Source organism: Chiloscyllium punctatum, chromosome 6 (genome assembly GCF_047496795.1).
Source record: "Chiloscyllium punctatum isolate Juve2018m chromosome 6, sChiPun1.3, whole genome shotgun sequence".
NCBI lineage: Eukaryota > Metazoa > Chordata > Chondrichthyes > Orectolobiformes > Hemiscylliidae > Chiloscyllium > Chiloscyllium punctatum.
In genome coordinates this window covers 60,572,029-60,593,400 of record NC_092744.1, presented here as the reverse complement: position 1 = coordinate 60,593,400, position 21,372 = coordinate 60,572,029, and the positions used below count along the sequence as shown (strand labels likewise).

Here is a 21,372-nt window from a genome sequence, read left to right as displayed (position 1 = left end):
TAAAAACAGCAGTGACTGCCCCAGCTGGTATTAGCAAGTGTTCAGGTGAGATAGTTGAAGTGTCAATGAGAAAGGTTAACCCAAATGCTGTGAAATCTACTGAACAACATAGTCTTTCTCCCAAGTTGACACACGAGATGAGAGTGGGTAACCTCACAGTGGGAAATGTATGTCTCATAGTCTTTTCAGTTGAGAACAAGCTCAACAGCAGCAAATAGCAATGCTGCTGTTTGTTTGTATTGTACACATTGTGCCACTGATTTCTGAAATACTGGAAAAGGCTATTCAATTGATGCTAACAGTATGGCAATGGCTTGCTGCCACTTCATTCCTCTCACCCTCATCATCCCTCCCAATGACAATGATAAGGTGGAAATAGTGATGATAGGAATGGATAGTCAGCAGGTCATCTTACAGTTACACATCAGAGTCTCAGCCTCTCTCAAGAAGTTGCCAGGGTGTAAGGTAACTAGGGAATGCATGTTGTTGTAGGGACTATATTTGGAAAATAGAAACTTAATGTTATTGTTTTTACATAAGTGAACTAGAATTACAACTCTTGCAAATCTCTTTAAAGCTTGGCAAAAAGGAAAGAAATTAGGATACAATATTGTTGCATCAGCAGAGTTATCTGGCCAGAAAATATATCATCTCTGCCCAAAAAACCATTATCCATTTGCTTAACCAAAAAAAGGACCACCAGTAAATGCGAAAGAGAAACATGAATAGACTACAAAGAAGTCTAGTTATAATCTGTGTAATTTGCAATAGGGATTCTTGAACACTATTGAAGTGAGCCATGAAGACCACCTTCTTAAGGAACTGTCCCTCCATCCTCAAATCAATGGCAAATACACAGATGGCATATTCATCTACACTTCTCATAAGGTTCTGCCCCCCCCAAGTTGGTGGGCATTGACCAGTGTGAGATCTGAACCCAGAATGGTCCGCGTGCCTCAGAATTTTAAAGCTGATAAACATTTGCCTAATGGGTGCCGAGAGAAGAGTAAGAAGGAACTGGGAATGTGGGAGCTATGCAAGCTAAAGTGGAAGTTCACAGCTCTGTCTACATAAGTAGTCAAATACAGCAGGAAAGAAATCACTGCCCAGGAAAGGAGGGGTAGCTTCTGTATTTTTCTATCACGTGCCAACTGAAATTGTTCCTCAATTTAGAATTGAAAGAGTGCTATCTTTTGGCATGGTTCTGGCCACACTGTAACCAACTGTGCTAAACCAACATTCTGCAAGCAATTGCAGGCACTTTCTTTATTTCCATCCTTCAAGCCACTCAAGAAGAATTCTGAAGGAAAGAAATACAATGTGAAATGTCAAGACAAACAAAGGGAAATGGTATACTCAGAAAATAATATGAAGTGGGAATATATTTGGAAGCTGAAGGAGTTAGCTGCAAAAGGTAGAGATTATTAGACAGCCACCTCGAGTCATAGAGTCATAGAGATGTACAGCATGGAAACAGACCCTTCGGTCCAACTCGTCCATGCCGACCAGATAGTCCAACACAATTCAGTCCCACCTGCCAGCACCTGGCCTATATCCCTCCAAACCCTTCCTATTCATATACCCATCCAGATGCCTTTTAAATGCTGTAATTGTACCAACCTCCACCACTTCCTCTGGCAGCCCATTCCATACATGCACCAACCCACTGCGTGAAAAAGTTGCCCCTTAGGTCTCTTTTATATCTTTCTCCTCTCACACGAAACCTATGCCCTCTGGACTCCCCCCACCCCAAGGAAAAGACCTTGCCTATTTACCCTATCCATGCCCCTCTTTACTTTACAAACCTCTTTCAGGTCACTCCTCAACCTCTGACACTCCAGGTAAAACAGCCCTATCCTATTCAACCTCTCCCTTTAGCTCAAATCCTCTAACCCTGGAAACATCCTAGTAAGTCTTTTCTGAACCGTTTCAAATTTCACAACATCTTTCCAATAGGAAGGGGACCAGAATTGCACGCAAGATTCCAACAGTAACCAACAAATGTCCTGTACAGCCACAAGATGACATCCCAACTCTTGTACTCAATACTTTGACCAATAAAGAAAGCATACCAAACATCTTCTTCACTATCTTCTACTTTCAGAGCTATGAACCTGCACTCCAAGGTCTCTTTATTTAGCAACACTCCCGAGGACCTTGCTATTAAGTGTATAAGTCGTGCTAAACTTTGCTGTCCCAAAATGCAGCACCTTGCATTTATCTAAATTAAACTCCATCTGCCACTTTTCAGCCCATTGGCCCATCTGATCAAGATCACATTGTAATCCGAGGTAACCTTCTTCATTGTCCACTAAACCTCCAATTTTGGTGTCGTCTGCAAACCCACTAACTATACGGCTTAAGCTCACATACAAATCATTGATATCAATGATGAAAAGTAGTGGACCCCCGCAGTCCTGTTGGGAACAGTGAGAGTAAGTATGCTGCCATCTACAGTGGATCGAAAATCAGACATTGAAAGGAGGATGGAGTGAAGGCATTTACTGAACCCAGCTCGCCAACTGAAAGGTTGTTTACTTTTAATGCAAATACTTCCAAGGAGTGTCGTCGCGGCCATGACATTGATGAGGAAGAGACGGGGAGTGGGAGTGGGGTGTGTGATAGATTATAGCGAGGCTGGAACCAGCATCCAAATGTGTCTATCCTGTATCCCGCTGATTTTGCCACCGCAGGGGGGTATTGTCCCCATAAGTGGAGGGGCATCGAATAGATTCAAGAAGGTAGGAAGGATGCGAAAGGTCATGACAGCAGCAGAATGACATTGATGCAACCACCATTCAGCAGTGTCCGATTCATTAAAAGGTACAGCCTGGCTGACCTACTGTGAGTAAAGATATGTCATATAAAGAAAGGTATTAAAATGCAATTCTTTTTTAATTGAGGCCACCAGGTTATACCGAGGACCCCCGTCAGATAACAGCAACATCAGAAAAACAAGCAAAACCAATATATTAACTGCAAAAACAATCAATTAAGGACATCGGCAGTCGTGGGTTTTCCAGGGAATGCAGAGGAATCAATAGATTTTCTCCTTGAGTGGACATCTCTTGCACTGTGTCCCGTGTGTCCACATTCAACTGTTTAGTGTGTTAAGTGTTATAAATTTAGTTTTGATTTTAAAAATGGTGCATCAGCTAAAGAAAGTGTCACTGCTGAGATTAACAGATGTAGTCTACCAAGTGCAAATTTCAGAAAGCCTGATCAGCAGCTTCAAATCAAAAATAAACCGTTTTGAAACATTTCTGGTATTAATGCATGACCCTTTAATACAGAATGTATGAATCAGACAGAGATGTGGCTTCCTTAACATGAGTAAACTGTGCTAAAACCCCAACTTCCCACTTAGAGCAATGTTGTCACTTCCTTTAATTTAAGGCATTTGTTATTGTGGATATGGAAGACAAGTCCTCTAAGTAAAGCGGGGGGAAGGCGTCTGGCAATAATGTCCAGGATCCCCTGTCTCACTTTAGTTGAAACAATCTGCCTTATTATCTATGAGTTGAAACTGTCTTTTTTCCAAGTAATTATTAGACGTTTCTTTACACTGAATTAATCCACCAGCTGGGCAAGCATTTGTTTCGGTCACTACACTTGAACAGTCATCAACAAATTTAACCAGAACAGAAGCTTTAAAAGGTGTGATATTAAAAAAAACTAAAGCTTCAGACAATTTTTGTAGGTGAAGCCATTGATCTATCAAGTTCAGGAGAATAGCAATACAAAATAAACAGAATGAGAATAATTAGCCTTGCAGGAAAGGAGCTGACAGTTTTGCATTTGGATAACCTATTTGTGCCAGATGATTTTCAGGATGTGAGCTTTTGCTGGTAGGAATTTGGGGAAAATCTGCAGGGATGGTTCCTCATAAGATTTGGCAAGCCAACCCTATACTATCCCAAAACAGCCCTTGCAGATGGTTTTACATTTCAGGATAGTGAGTGGTGCGGCAAAAGCATTCAGTGTCATTCTCAGGGCAATCTCCATTCCACTTCTTTCTATAATCTCCATCCACTCAGACATCCTTCTGCACCATTCTCCATCCGATGCAGGGCAGAAGAGATTATGTCTTTCAGGAGCTTTCCAGCTGACAAGGTGAATTAACAAAAGAAACGCATGCTTGTCATGAAACACTATTTCAAACATAAAAGTTCAAATACAGGGCTGGCAACAGAACTGCCCTTTTCCTATTGTACTTACCCTACAGCATCTTCAAGACCAAGAACTGCTCAAGAGCTGTCCATAGGCAGAGCAGGAGGTGATCAAATTGAAACTTAGAAAATATTTAAATGGATGGACATGGTATCTGTAGGTAAGATGTTTCCTCTGGTTGGGAATGCTCATATTTAAAAGTAAGGGGGATGCCACTTAGTTCCGATATGAGGAGAGTTTTTTTTTATTCAGTGGGTTGTGAACTAGAATCCTCTGTCACAGAGGGTGGGAGAAACACAGTCTTTTGAGTATGTTTAAGATAGAGATTGGTAAATTTTTGATTACCGATGGCATTCAGGTTTATGCAGATGGGTTCTGCAAAAGGCATTGAAGCATTTGATCAGCCATGATTGTATTGAGTCATAGGGCCGGTTTGGTAGGTTGAATGACCTATTCCTGTTCAAAATACCCTAAAGTCCTGCATCAATCACATATCTATCACAATCAAGGTCAAATTTGGTCACTCTTTGTCACTGATGTGAAATAATCTCAGTTAGGAAATGGATGACCTCAGCTCCAGTTACCTTCAATTTCCTCTTTCGCATAGTTACCTTAAATGGAACTGCATAGTAAATGGTTCAGTATCAGTAGTGTGTGTCAGACTTGAGGTTACGCATGAACATCATGAATGACTAAAAACCCTCTTGACTTCAAAGTTTCCAGCCTCTGGATACCTTGTGGTTGGAGGGCCTTAGAAATTGGTCTTGCCCCGTAATGCATCTGTGGCAGCTTCAGTTCTTTTCTCAGCACGTTGCCCTGGACCTGGGAATGTGCTGGTCTGCAGCAACGGAAGATCAGAAAGTTTTGTGGCAATCTAAAAAGCATCCTTCATTTCGCTGGAGTTCCTCTAGACCAAGTTATCAAGTTGAAGATTGAGGAAAAGCATGTACAGGAATGACTGAAAAAAAATCCTTATTCTCTGTTCGAGACGTAATAAGCATTGAAAATATTAAATATAATTGTAAATGTAATGAGTAACATATAGTATTTGACAAAACTGATTTATGTAATGTCAACTATGAATGGCTAAGGTATGTACATTTATAAATGTTATGAATAAAGTATGTTTTGGTGAAAATATTTGTGAAGGGAAGGAGATATTAGAAATTGCAACAAAATAAAAGACAATTTCCAAATTAGACACATGAAGTTTGTGTTTTTGTAATGTCAACTGCATTTTACGCAAAACTGAATAGAAAGAGAAGAGGAAGCCACAAGTCTGAAAGTCACATCTTATGCACCTGGCAGCATTGTGGTATTCAGAAACATGTCCAGAACAGTTTGTGCATTTTGGTTGAATTCTGTAACAATTTCTTAAATTCTGCAGCAATCGTTTCAATAAAAACAGCCATAATTAGTATAAAGATGTAAAACTACTTGAAATATGCTTGCTCCCTTGTTCTGATGATACACTCCTATGAATTGTTTCCGGATGCATTCAGGAAACTGATGCATTCAGAAAGCTGTTCTATGATTTTCATTCCCATCTGGGTGGGCAAGAGGTTCAGCTAAAAAGTGATAATGAGTTCAAACCTTTTTTAAATTGCTCTGTCAAACATATGTGATAACATCTCTAATTATGCCATGAAGTCACTGACACCAAACTTTGTTGCACGATCTTAACTGAGGATACTGTTGCCTTTACGAGGAGATACAATTATGAAGGAAGACTTGAAAGATTATTTTGTTTGAATAGAGTTAAACATTTTAGGTTCACTGAGATTGGTAGCACTTTAACTGCAGATCTCAAAGATTTCTTTTTTTTAAATTGCTGAGAAAATTACAAACTTCAGAAACTTCTGTTATACTCATAACACAAGGCATGTTATGCTTAAACTGTGGTGTAAATCCAGCTCAGCGCATTACATAATTGCAGGATTTCTGCACAAGCTGATCTTTTACTTCAGGGATTGGAGCCAAGGCAATGGTACTAATAAATGGCAGAGGGTTTCAGTAGGTATTCTGATAAACCATGGAAAGTATTGAGCATAAAATTGAGCAAACTCATGTATCACAATGTTTCATGTAAAACTGCTGTAAATTAGTTGCACACAACACAGCTTGATTCTTAAACCATAGTTACACCACAACATTCTTGGTGACAATCTTATCAAGCTTTCCCTGGAAACTCCCCATCCTCAAGCAAGGATTAATTGGAACACAGGCTGCATGATTTTCATTTGAATACCATCTGAAATCATTACCACTAACCAAAAGTGTCTAATTTCCAAAACAATAACCAATACTGCCATTCCTGCACTGTTATTGGGTCAAAGTCCTGGAACTTCCTAATGACACTATGTAAACCTATACACTGCATGGACTGAAGCAGATCAAGAAGGCAGGTCATCACCACTTTCTCAAAGCCAATGGATGATGAATGCTACCTCGCCAGCAATACTCAAGTCAAATAAATGAGGAAAAATGATAAATAACGCTGGGATTTTTTTTGTAGAACCATCTTGAAAATACCTTTGTTTTTAAGTGCACATTTATCATGACAGATTTAGTTCAAGCAATGTTTTATATCTGCTCCAATTTGCTTGCTGCAAAACAAGTAATATTCAGATTAAGCAAGCAATAAAATGAGGCTTTTGAGAAGAAACTATATATTAATATTTCATTTTCTTGTTACATACAATGCCTAGCTGTTGCTTGACATCTGACACAAATATTAAGGAGTTCCCCATGTTGGAAACACCCTTTGTACTTTCACATTAAATTAACAGTGCCACCCAACAAACAAATTCCGCTTTGTCTGTTATAATAAGAAATCAAGATATGGGAAATGGGTACCACAGTGATCTTTCACAAATGAGGTGTGGATTCAAACCCTTCAACATTTGCAAACATTCTACATGAAGGTTATTTTGGATCATCTCAATGTAGTCCTTAGTAAGTGTAGGCTATAAAGTGTTATCAGCTGCTGTGCTCAAAATGAACTGACTCAACATTTCTCCAAGGTCTTCCAAATAATGTTGTCACTGAAATGCACAACTCAGCATCCCTCAGGAAACTCCACTGGAGCATAGTAAAGTCAAGGAAGAATAGGAAACACCCCCCTTTTATGGCAGTACTTGCTGTATCATGTGTTTAAGGGTCAAGTCTTGGCATGCTAGTGGATGAGAGAATAGATAAATGGGTATGTGGGTGATCTGGGTAGGACAGTTGGCAGGTGTGCTGGATAGGATGAGTGGCATGTAAGAAAGTGGGTGAGGGAAGTAGGTAGGTGGTTAAGACAGTAGGTGGGTGAGGGGTAAAAGGGTGAATGCTGATGAGGTGTGCAAGCGGGCAGTTGTGCAGTGGGTGAGTGAACAGCTGATTAGGTGGTTACTTGGCTTGGGGCATAGTCAGGTAAGAAGGGTAAATAGGTTGGGCTGTGGTGTTTTTGTTCAGGTGTTGGTATTCGGGTGGTTGGATTAGGATGTACTTGGTTTGAGTCTGGTGTAGATGAGGAATGTCGGATGGTCCAGTTGTATTGTTACCCAGGTGTCAGACTATGTTTTCACCTGTCTAACATGCCCTGGTTAACTCCCAGGTATGTACAGTCTGAAATCCCTGACTAACTCATTCAGAGTTGGCTGAATGACCAGCGAAGGCGAGAAGCTGAATCTTCTGGCAATTCCTACGTAAGTCCATGTGTCAGAACTTCTGCAGGATCCCCATCATGTATCTTCAGTCACACATTTGGTCTTTGCTGATCAAGAGGCTGAAATATTCATTCCATTATGTTGAGAATGTTACACAGATAAGTCACACGATGACTAGTGTGAGAGAAGAGAAAATGCAACATTTTTCCAATAAAGGATAAAGGTAAAACGTTCTGTGGATACTGGAGGTCTGAACTGAAAATAGAAATGCTAGTGAAACTCAGAAATCTGTAGTGTGAGAGTTAATACTTCAAATCCGATATGACTCTTCATCCGAACTAGAAAAGTCATATTGAATTTGAAACGTTAATTCTGTTTCTTTGCCTATAGATGGTACCAAATCTGCTGAGCTTCTCTAAAACTTTGTTACATAAAAGGATGTACTTTTGAGGTTAAGGCAAGGCACATTATTTGGAACAGAGACAATGAATTTGGGGACGACTGACATTAGCTTGACCCAAGAATAATCCATGACCAAAATTAGCATTTTAACATTCACATAATAAATAATTTATGTGCCTCTAGCATCAATTTCACCACCATCAGAAGGCACAAGTTGCAGAATCTATTTCTCATTTATGCATGTGGGTAAGTTTGATTTTTCTGATGACTAGATCAAATGGGAGTCTTCAGGCCACACTTGGCAGCAGATAACCAGCTCAGCAATTTTCAAGAAGGCGGCCTCCTCTATTAGCTCCCTCCAAGTTTGTTGAAAACTCTCAGTACTACCGGCCCAGAGTATAAGAATGTGATTCTTTTGTTTGTATCTTCAAAAACCGTGCACTGCAAGTTGGAAGAACCATTGCTAAAGAAAACACAGATATTTACCAGGATGGTTGCATAGTTTCACAGCAAGAAACTTGTTACCTGATGTTTTGTGGCTTATGGGTTCCTGCAACATGCAGATGATCTGGAGCTGGGGAGTTGTTTACAAGTGAAGCTGAGTGGCTCTCACCAACGGAGCAGGTTAGAAATTGAAACAAGTTATGGAGGCAGACATAGAGAGAGGGAAAGAACAGAAGCTGCCTGCTCTCTGCAGTAGAGAAAAGCTCAGTTTAACCAAGATGAAAATTAATTGCCATTCCTGGAGCAGTTGCTGGCAGCTGTACTTTTGAACTGAAAAAATTCGAGACATTTTCCAAGCGAATCAGTCACTCCATAGTTCTTACAAACCAGTGAAAGTTTCCAGAGAGAAAAAAACTACAGAATTCCAATGACCTGGCTAGTTAAAGTAGGATTATCTCAAGAATTAGGAAGCAATGCCTATTGAACTGACTTTCCACCTTCATCAATAATCTGTTTTCCCTATTTGTTTGACTCTGTGTATCTATATAAAGGAGTTTACAAAGGGATTACAGTTTTATTTCATAGTGTTATAGGCCAATAGTTTATCTGAAGGTCTTGAATAATCACTTATGATAAATTATAAGTCTTGTTTAGTACAGAAACATGTTCCATGCTTTCGACTAATCTTGTCTAAAGGTCAGGGAAACTATTGAACTGTGCATACCTTAAAAACAACTTTAAAGACTGCAAATAGCAGACAGCTCAATTTACAACAAGCTATTCCACTGGGTCTTAATAAGAGGGATAGCAGCTTTCGGGCATTAACAGCCCCACCTGGAGTGGTGACTCCTATTGTGGAAGTGCCTTTGCTGACCTGCACAACAATTGGAAATTAATAATGGCGAGCAGTTCCGTTGGCCTTAATGAAAAATCCTTTTCTTGGAATTAGGACAAACACAGTTGTAGTCATTCGTGCTTGAGGCCACAATCAAAGATATATGAAGCCTCTTGCTCCAACTTACTTCCAGCCTGTTGAAGGGGGGGGCACTCTATTCAGTTAGCATCGCAACACATTGCAGGGGGTGAGCACTCAGCTGGCAAAATGCTGAGGAGGATTTAAAAAAAGCCCCTAATTGCAGCCTTGAGTAGGTTAAATTGTTGCCTGATCCAATGGTGCAGAAATTAATCCTCTTCTCAAACCTGCCTCTGGTAAGTGCACAACACCAGATAAGGGAATGGAGACAATTTCAAATCATGCAAGGTTCTCCACCACAGTCACAATCGGAAATGAACCTGAAGCTTCAATGTGTGTGGATTTATTTACAAATAATCAGCTTAATTATGAATACTTTAGTGATGAACAGTAATGCATACTAGTAATAACTAATTACTTCCTTTAATGTTTTCATGTCAGCATCATTATAATCCAACACTGATTTTTAGGGGCTACAAAAAAAACCCAGTAATACAACAGAGTGCTTCAAAGAGTAAGAGAAACTGATTAAATAATTATGGGTAGTCTCATATTGTTGAGCTAAGAAAGATTAATAAATTGCATATCAAGCAGAGTTTATATACAAACTCAAATATTTTATCAGGACACATGACCCAGTATTATGTTCTCTAAAAAGCTGAATTTAACAAATGTAAAATTACATCATTATTATGTAAGCTAAAAGAATGCGTTCAGCACACGTTAATGGAAGTAAAGCAGTACTTTTAACATTTAGTTAGGCAAGAGATGTTGAAATGTGTCTGCATGCATGACTTTGTCATTTGGGCTGGGGAGGAGAAGAGATCGAGGGGAAGGGAGAGAATGGATCCACTAGACTAGAAATAGTGTATGTAAGGCTTTCATTCAAGAAAGAAGGGAGACAGAAGGCAAGAAACTACGCCCAGTTAGAAGGGAAATCAAAATGGTGCAGAAAATCATTAAGTTCAAAATGAAAAGGTGATCAGAAATGCTAAAATTTATTTTTATGTTAAGTTCAATTTTTTAAAACACATTTTAATTATGGTGTAATTATTTTACATTAAAATGCAATAGAAAATAACAGACATGAAATGTCTCAGATGATTGACAAACAAGGTAAGACAGAACAGCATAAAATAATATGTAGTATTTAATATGTGAATTATTAAGTTAGGAAACAGAAAATATCTGTCAGTCATATTTTTACTTTGACTATTCACGTCCATCTTGGAGACTGCGAGGACTGCAAGTGTTGGGAAGTCAGTGTTGATAAAGTATGCAGGTGGAAAAAGCACAGCAGGTCAAGCAGCATCGGAGGAGCAGGGTCCTGCCAGAAATGTTGACTCTCCTGCTCCTCTGATGCTGCTTGACCTGCTGTGCTTTTTCCAGCTCCATATTTTATTAACTATTCTTGTCCAAAGAAGTTAACTTTAAATTTCTGTCTATAAGGGATACTGGTGGGCTGCCTGTTGTCCAGAACTGCACAAAAATGGAGTGGACTGGGTCATTGCCTCGACCATTATTTCTAAGATATGGTCCATTAAGAAGGTTCCTCCAGTTTCACCATGACCAAGTTCATAGTGGGGGGTGCAAGTTCCACATTTGCTTCATTGCTGAATAAACAGCAAATGGCAAGACCAATGGGCAGCACAGTGGCTCAGTGGTTAGCACCTCTGCCTCACAGCGGCAGGGACCCAGGTTTGCTTCCAGCATTGGATGACAGTCTGTGTGGAGTTTGCACATTCTCCCTGTACCTGTTCCTCCGGGTGCTCCGGTTCCCTTCCACAGTCCCAAGATGTGCAGGTTAGGTGAATTGGCCATGCTAAATTGGCCATATTGTTCAGGGATGTGTAGGTTAGGTGCATTCGTCAGGGGTAATAGGGTAGGGGAATGGGTCCGGGTGGGTTCCTCTTCGGAGGGTCGGTGTGGACTTGTTGGGCCAAGTGGCCTGTTTCCACATTGTAGGGGTTCTGTTCTATTCTATTCTACCAACATTGATTCCCAGTCATTTCTACAAGGACATTTTTTTTTCCTTTTTCCAGGAATTTACCAGAAAGTTACTTCAAAATCAAATTAATAATTGTATTGACATTTTTAAAAAATAAATAGATACCAAAAGTCAAATATTTGCTTACAGAATGGCTCATAGCTAAAACTGGAGTGAACTCATAGAAAATATTTTACAACTTGTTTTATCTTTTTTTTCTGATCCACCATCACATTTTACTGTCCTTTCCTCCCTTACAACACAATTCATGGAGCTGATTTAGGCTCCCTCTAATCCTGAAGTAATATTAGCTCATTTCACTTCTATGACATCCACAGTATTCTAGCAATTTTTTTTCAAACAGGGAAGCCAATGGTGTTCTTAACCAGTCATGGTGAAACTTCTAAAGGCTTAACTAATTCCATTATTCCCCTTATTTCAACATGATGCCTCTGACTCAAATTAATGATAGAACAAGTACTTAATTTTGGAAGTAGTTTATAAAATGTTACTGAGGCTATTGGCTTCTTTAATTCTAATATTGTTTTGTGATGTTCGCATTTCCCTGCCCCTATCTGTGAAAATATTTTCCTGGACTTTCCACCTGCTCAGTGCTGACCACGAGCAAAAATACCAGATTTCCAACCACGTGCTGAGGGCGGTATGCAAACAAGAAGTGTAAGGAGGCGACCAAAATCAGCAGTCTGCAGACTCGGACCCCTTAGGACATTTTAACTGGGGCAGAGTGGAACTAGATTAGATTTTTTTTTAAGATTAGATTACTTCCAGTGTGGAAACAGGCCCTTCGGCCCAACAAGTCCACACCGCCCTGCCCATACCCCTACACCTACACCTACCCCTTACCTAACACTACGGGCAATTTAGCATGGCCAATTCACCTGACCTGCACATCTTTGGACTGTGGGAGGAAACCAGAGCACCCGGAGGAAACCCACGCAGACACGGGGAGAACGTGCAAACTCCACACAGTTCGTCGCCTGAGGCGGGAATTGAACCCGGATCTCTGGCGCTGTGAGGCAGCAGTGCTAACCACTGTGCCACCGTGCCGCCCATTTCCCTGCAGCGTCAGAGACTGAGGCTGAGACCTTATAAAGCAATGAAACTTAGGCAATAGTCATTGATCTGCCCAAGATTTTGCAAACTCTCAGATTATTTGGGGCTCAGTACAGACTAGGGACAGTGAGACATTTTGACAAGCTTTTAGCAAGGTTTCTTTGAGAAAAAAGTTCAAGTTCATAGTTCCATGAAGGTAGAGTCACAGGTAAACAGGATAGTAAAGAAGGCATTTGATATGCCTCTCTTTATTGGACAGTGCATTGAACATACGAGTTGGGATGTCATGATGCAGCTGTACAGGACATTGGTTAGGCCACTTTTGAAACAGTGCATTCAGTTCTAGTCTTCCAGCTATAGGAAAGATGTTGTTAAACTTGAAAGGGTGCAGAGAATATTTACAAGAATATTGTCAGGGTTGGAGGGTTTGAGCTATATGGGGAGGCTGAATAGACTCTTTTCCCTGCAGCGTCAGAGACTGAGGCTGAGACCTTATAAAGATTTGTAAAATCATAAGGGGCATGGATAGGCTGAATAGCCAAGGTCTTCTTCCCAGGTAGGGGAGTCCAAACTAGAGGGCATAGATTTTAAGGTGAGAAGGGAAAGATATAAAAGGGACCTAAGTGGCAACATTTTCATGCAGTGAGCTGCCAGAGGAGGTGGTGGAAGCTGGTACAATTACAACATTTAAAAGACATCAGGATGGGTAGTAGAATTAGTTTAGAGGGATATGGGCCAAATACTGGAAAATGTGACTACATTAATTTCGGATATTTGGTCAGTATGGACGAGTTGGACCGAAGGGTCCGTACAACTCCACAACTCTATAAGGCCTGTATTTCTCTGATTAGCATGTCAAAGGATGTGAGTAAAATCCAAATATGTCTAATATTAGTCAGTAGATTCTGAAGTTCATTACTGGTTCATCATTACTTGCGGTATTATCTGAGAGACCAGCAAAGTTGAAATATTTTCTTGACCATATTCTCAAAGGTAAACTTTTCCTAAATTTTAACATCTGGTGCTCAAGACCAGACTACATGATTAAGAGTACATTGCCTCCAGCTACAACGAATATGCAACCTGCATAAATAATTTCTATATGTCTTGATACGACAAATCAAAATCAAGCTAGGCATGCATATTTCTAGTTGACCGTGATGGATAACATACAACCAAACATGTAAGAAATAATGACGTTTTTTTTCAATTTAGTATCATTAGATAGAACAATTCATGCTCTGTTTCATTCATTGATATTGTACTTCAGAACATTCTGAGGGTGGCTCACTGGGCCATAAGTATTAACATTGTTTCTGTTAATTGTCTAGTGGGTGGTACTTATGGCTCTCCTCAGTATGAACTCTTTCAGATGCAAAGACAACAAAATCTACAACTCAATTTTTAAATCTTAGTAGAATCTTAACTTTTAATCATTTTATAGGTGACCAAATGGTCCCTTTCTGAACTTTTAATCACTAATTATGTAGACCTGATCCAGGTTTAATGCAAGTCGTTTGACAATTACACAAATAGTAGAAAGTTTTAATTTTGTTCATTGTACAGTGCAATTTGGAATTAGCTTCAAGTTCTGCTGCAATATGTGTGAGTAAAGTGACTTCAGGGCTGTAGCATGTTGTTATGTTTTATGGCAAAAAAAATCAATTTTCAATTTTTATTACCTAACTTTTAATACTTGACAAGTTTCATGGACTAAAATGGTTTTAAAGAAGAAGAAACACTGACTTTAGACAGCTGCAGTGACCATATGACCAGGTTGAAAGAAGCTCATAAAACCATTTTTAAAAAGACCTAACCTGAACTAAAATTAATGTCATTAAATTAACTAAAGGAGTCATTCAGATCTGCATCTTCTGTTTGATTTATACTTTTCTGAAGGTTTCAAATACTGAGATAAGAAACTAGCCTTCAGATTATCACGATTGAAAATAAAAACAAAAAAAACCTGATATATGAATACATAAATGAGGTGTATTTTGGGCAGAACAGACAAAAGAATGATAGATTCAGAACAACACAAGGCTTGCTTTCTCTGTTACTCCTTGTGTTTTTTTCAGCCTCAAAGAAGACAATGCCAAATGAAAAGCAATATTAGAAAAACATCCAGTCACCAAGAACTCAAAAGTGTTTACAAATTTCACTGCTGTGGAAATTACAAATGAACAATTAAATCAACATGATCTTAGTTTAAACTTCAAACCTCGAGAACTCAATGGACATTTGATCTGCATACTCCTGATTTTCCTTCTTGATACTAAATAATAAAAACACATTTTCTTGAGCTTGTGTATGTGTCTGATGATTTTTTATTATTATTTTACTTCATGTAAGCAATAAATTTCCTCTTTCTTTCACTTAAGAAAGCCTTTCAATTGTCTCCATCAGTGTTGAACCAGCTAACTGCATTTTGAGTGTGTTCTAATTGCATACTGAAAAATATTGAAAATCTGTTTTGTTGCGAAGTGAGAGGGTTTAAAGAGGGGAGCCAATTCACTTCTCTTCACCTGTTTATAACAAAGAAGTGCAAGGAGCAGTATGAGTGAGCATACATTTTCCTCAGTGGTTTGCTGGGAAGGAAGTGAACATATCCAGTTTCTCCAAGATGTCAGCACAGATCTCTATGAGTTAGCCACCAAAACAGAGAACAGGTTTCCGCAATTGGTTGAATAAAACACTAAACCTCGACCCTTCAAACTGAGTCTTTTATTCTTGCCACAACTGTTAACAAAGAGTCTCAATGATGAACACAAAAATCACATTACCAAAATAAAATTGGGCTTTATCTGTGCCAAAATATAATGACAAGGCAGATCACACAGATTTGAACCAAAGTTTTTTATGAATTATGTACAGTATACAGACTGATACGACTGTCGTTAAAAGTAGTGTGTCTTCTATACATACATCACTGCCAGGTTTCCCTCATGGACAAGGTTAATGGATCCGGAATCAGCAGCAACCCATTCTGTTGCTTTAAACTGTTGATCTAAGCAGCATTGAAACTTAACATTTAAATGGAAATTTCCTCTTCCTAACTTCACTGCAGGTTCAACGTGCTGATTATTACTGGAGAGAACCCGGTAGGTAAGATTCAGAAAGAAGAAATTTAAAATCACCAGCAAAAGCCAACAATCAAGTGAGAAGTGTAAATAATCAATTAACTGTCACAGGAACATGACAGTACACGTGTTAAAATGATAATAAATGTACTTCTGGTTCACTAGAAGGTAGGAGTATTGTAACTGATGTGAATATAGCAGTACTACATAGTTAAAATCACTATGGAAATACTTACAGCTCCTATGCTTGTTTCATTCTCTTCCACAGCGACATTAACTGGATTTTTTTTTGTGGCCAAAGTACCTGCCTAATACAGGTTGCATCCTCATTAATGCATGGGAAGATAGATCCTACAATGTGATTAAGACTCAGATGGAATTTTATGCACTGACTGAGCACTATCATGCCCCCACTTTCCCATAGCTATTCATTCCCAAATGAAGGCCCAAAAAAACCCAAAAAAGCTTAAATTTCTCTCTGAAGGTGTAGGAGATGCAACTCTCCCTGCGGCTCAGAAGAAAAGTCTGGATTGTTGCCTAGGAGACTTTACCAACCGTCCTTTTGGCCAACTGCACCCCCTCTGCCAATGTCACATGATTTACCTGAGTGCCTGAAGGTGGCTTCATATACCTATGCTTTAACTGTTTGATGCAATATCCACATCATGCATTGACCAGCAGAATATAGATGAGATTCAAAAATTAAAATAGCCCGAGTCTCAAATTGATGGAGCGCTGTTGGTCTTCACTCCTGCCTGCTGCTTACCAAGATCTACTCCTAGTTTTGCATTAATCTTCAGATGATCAATGATGTTTCTTTTGCTTGGCATGGATTTCAAAATAATCAGCATGCACACAGATATTTATGCAGCCAGTGGGTTTTTTTTCCAAAATACTTTCATCAGGATGAAAAATTCGTGATGGGTACAAAATTGGTAATAACATTTTTTTAAAAATAATCTGCCCTGAAGATGAAATTAAACTTTCCTTAGTGAGTGTTTACCTGAAGTGCAAGTTCTTTATAAAAAGATGCACAGTATCAAAATGAGAACACAAGCGAAAGAATTGTAATGAAAACCATAAAACAAGATAGGAAATCCAGGAGTGCTTCATTCAAAACTGAACAAATTTACTTGTCTTATTTTTGTCAAAGGTCACAATTATTTTAAGCTTTATTTAATGACCAATAAAGTATTTTAGATTTTATGCATTAGCCCTACACTTCTAACAAGTCAAAAGCAAAAGGACACAGCTGTTAGTTACAGCTTAAAAACAAATAAGATCAGCACAGGAAGCCATGTTAAGAGAAAGTACATATCCGTATTAAAGAATCACAAGATGAACTAGTACTTATTCTGCTAACATGATGATCCACATTTGTTTCAACTTTTGTTTCAACTATTAAACTTTTAAAGTAACATTATTGTGCAAAATTATAAATTAAGAGTAAAAAATAAACCAGTGACTTTACGTACTTTGTAGTAACTGTTTCCTCTTTCACAGCAAAATGTACAGAGTCAATTTAACTCTATTTTCTGTTTCTTTGAACGAAAATAAGTAAGTTCTAAAAATCCCTTTCTAAGACATTCAGATACTGATCCATTGCATTGAATACAAACTAAATTCTGTGTTGTGACACAAAGCTGCTTGTTTCACATAATGAAGTAACATTTCCAACAAACCCTTTGTACAGTTTTATTCTAGACCACTACAATTCTAAAACAGCATGCCAAATTGTTTACATGCACGACAACCATGCACTATACATCTGATTCTAATGTTGAAGAAGTCTTAAAAACAGCTATCCAAATGATTTACATTTGGTACAGGTTTCTCTTCCAAACTATGTGGCAATTATTCTAGCTATGTAATTTCTTAGTGCAATTGGATTCACCTGTATCTTAAACTCCAAGTTGAAATACAGCTTGTAACCACAAAGAAATTTTAATGCTATATTCTATAATAAACCAAAATTATTTTCTCAAATTTCAATTATCACCAGAAGTAAGGTACCAAAGGTATGTGACTCCAGTCACACTATCGTCTCTTATAATTACAGTGTCATATTGTTAAAGCTCTACAGAAAATTAAGGTTAATACATACTGTACTGAATCTCTGTTCCTCAGCTTGACCTAGTCTCTTCCGAGTTCTTCGCTTTCTCCGAAAATCAATGCTGTGATCTCTTTTGAAAACTTTAACTCTGAAACTCATGTTTTTATTCACATCCACAGGAAAGTCAAAGGCAATTCAATCTAAAAATGGCTGCAGAATCTCAGGTTGAAGAGAATACACAATCTGCTTTTACATAGTCAGTTGCTGTGGAAGGGGAAGTGCGTAAATGTACATGAGAAACCTATGTCACAGTACAAATGTACAGAAGGAAACAAAAACCAAAACTCACATCATTATCTGGTGACACAATACGGATCATACTGCAGACAATTATTTTTTTCTAACAGAATAATCCTGACACCTTTTTTGTTAAGAGCAGAAAAATAAACGCTAGTGCTTTGCCAGATTAAACTGGTAAAATAGTTAACAATGTCAAGAACAAAATGTAACGATGCACTATAAAATATCATTCAGTTCGACTGCATAGACATGACCTCTGGTAGAGAAGAGGCTACAATTTCAGTTTTCCTTCACAAAATCCATCAATACTCCAGAGTAAAACGTCTCACCATACAATCTTCTGAAGTCTAATCTGAATATTTACAAATCACATATAGCATTTTCATGTAGTATTTACAGTGGTACTGGAGTTAGTCTATCCTATACAGGAGTTGATTCTCCAGACAAATAATTATTCCCAAAATATCCAACACTAAGTTGAGTAAAATTGTTCTGTTTTTAAAAACTTCATTAGCCTTCCACTGGAAATACTTCAGGAAAGAACCTATTCCATACATTTAAGGAACAAAAAAAAAAGCATATAAGACTGAGTACAGAATATGGATGAGCAATAGCATTAAGCAGAATTTTAACTGTTAAGAGGGGTCAGGCATGTGTGTAGGTATGAGAATGAACTGGATTTTCTGAGGAGCGGCAGCCACAGGTTATTTACATGAGAAAAGAGAATCATATTCCTGGCGGGAGATTTCTTTCATAAATGCTGCAGAAGTGCAGAGTATACCTTCAATCCAACTGTGTCCTCATAGCATGGTATTGTTGGGGGATGACAAACCATTTTACCTAGTAGTAGGTGCTGCATTTTGTGAATTAAATGTCCATCAGCACAGACATTTTGACAGCCTCTGTGAAAGGGGAAATATGTAAGTGTGAAATTAGAGCATTGGTCATTGGGTACCAGGCAATTGATTCAGTACTTAGGCTAGTGGGAAGTTAAGTGTCCGGGATGGGGTTCTGCCATGTTGGGTAGGGGACAGGGGAAGACCCATGTCCCAAAAGGATGTTGGGTTCTATGGCAGGGGAGAGGAGAGGCTCCAAGTCAGGGTCTTGGGGGTGTAAGGGGTCTGGGGTGGTGTAGCTGGGTGGTCTAAGTTGCTAAGTTGGAGGACCAGATTAATGTTCCCTATGAGTTAGACTAAGTTTCCAGCTGGCTAACTTCTTTGAGGTGACGAGTAACTTTCAGTGAAACCCTCTGATTTCTCAGACTTTGACATTTTTACAGGATTCCAGGGACAAGGGAATTGTGCATTGGAATCAGCAATTTCTTCCACAAGTCAATATAACATAACTGATTCTATAATCCTTAATTCTACATTCTTGCCTATTTTTCCTAATCCTTGATTTGCTTACTGATTAAAATCTTTCTATCCCAGCCTTGAATATACTAAATGACCAAACATGAGGAGCCCTCTGTGGTAAAGAATTCCATGGATGCTACCCTCCAAGGTAAAATACCTCCTTATCTTTGTCTTAAATGGATGATCTCTTAACCTGAAACCTTCTGGACTTAGACTGTCCCATAAGGGAAAACAATGTTTCCTTACGTATTCTGTCAAGCCCTCTAAGAACATTATAGGTTCCCTTACATGCAGAGCAGTGCCCTCTTATTCTTCTCAAAAGAAAATCCCTCCATACCCACAATTAACCTTTGAACCTTCTCTGGACTTTCTCTAATGCCAGTATTTATTTTCTTAGAGAAGGCAAAGAAAGCTATTCACAGTATGCCAGCTGTGGTCTGGCCAGTGTCTTATACAGTGTCAGCAAAACATCTCTATTTTTATACATCATTCTCTTTTAAGTAAAGGCAAACCGTCTATTTGCCTTTCCTATTATCCACCAAACTTGAATGCTAATATTTTGTAAATCATGCACAAGAGCCCCAAATTCCCTTTGTGCTGTAGCTTTTTACAGCCCTCCCATCCAAATCTGCTTGGTTGGACAAGCTGGCTTATTCCTGCCACCGTTAGAAAATGGCACTTTGACCTCACAGATCCCACAGGAGTACTCCCACTTAAGAAAAAGAGACGGGATAGTGTCCATCACTCAGTAAAAACAATGATTGCAGATGCTGCAAACCAGATTCTGGAGTATAATGGTTCTGGTAAAGCACAGCATTTCAGGCAGCATCCGAGGAGCAGGAAAATCAACATTTTGGGCAAAAGCCCTTCATCAGGAATACAGGCAGAGTGCCTGAAGGGTGGAGAGATAAATGAGAGGAGGGTGGGGGTGGGGAGAAAGTAGCATAGAGTACAATGGGTGAGTGGGGGTGGGGATGAAGGTGATAGGTCAGGGAGGAGGGTGGGGGAAGGTAGCAAAGAGTACAATGGGTGGATGGGGGTGGGATGAAGATGATAGGTCAGAGAGGAGGGTGGAGTGGATAGGTGGAAAGGAAGATAGGCCGGTAGGACAGGTCATGGGGACGGTGCTGAGCTGGAAGTTTGGAACTGGGGTGAGGTGGGGGAAGGGGAAATGAGGAAACTGGTGAAGTCCTGGGGTTGAAGTATTGATCGCCTCCCCATTCCTTAGATTACTGAATTCTCAGGAATCATTGTACAGTTCAGCTAATCAGACCTTGAAAGGATTTCTAGATATCATTCCTTAGACAGATTCAGAGTATCATCATGTCTGCCCTACCTGACTGGCTGGGAAACTTAAAAGTATGTTAATCCTGTATCTAAATTACAGAATTACAAATGGATACTTGGCTGACAATCAAGTCGCTCTGTTAGGGCATGTAAGTACAGATTTGTTAAGATTGCAGTCAGCTAATATTATTGAACATAAATTCAACTGGAAATCACATTATTTACTTTAGTAAGTGGAAAATTCAGAATAGATATATAGCTTACTCAAAGATCCAAAAATACTGCAAGTTAGATTAAATCACAAAGCATTCAAATGTAGTTATCTCGTGTTCCGACAACCTGTGTGATGAATAAGCTTGACCTCACTCCAGAGAAGTGCACATTTTTAACCTTTCCGAATAACCGTATATAACTAAAAGTACATTTATAAATGTTAAACCATGATAGGGATTTATGTCACAAACCACATTATACTTTGCTTAATACTATGCAAGTAGACAGGAAATATTGAGCTTTGTCCATTATCGTGCACATCACTAATTTGGCATTTCCTGAGTCTCCATTTCACAGAAAGCCAAATGCAAAAATATTATGTAC

General features: G+C 39.0%; 1 protein-coding gene across 6 annotated transcripts in view; it reads right to left on the bottom strand.

Annotated features, from left to right (window-relative positions):
• Window positions 1–21,372, bottom strand: part of dock10 (dedicator of cytokinesis 10) — a 342,639-nt gene that overhangs the window by 214,856 nt on the left and 106,411 nt on the right. The window contains exon 1 of one of the 6 annotated variants that reach the window (XM_072572750.1): window positions 17,885–18,022. The exons of the other annotated variants lie outside the window; for them this stretch is intronic. Coding sequence (XP_072428851.1) covers window positions 17,885–17,992 — 108 coding nt within the window. The 5' untranslated portion in view covers window positions 17,993–18,022. Of the gene's footprint in view, window positions 1–17,884; window positions 18,023–21,372 lie in introns of those variants that run through there. 6 annotated transcript variants of the gene reach the window in all.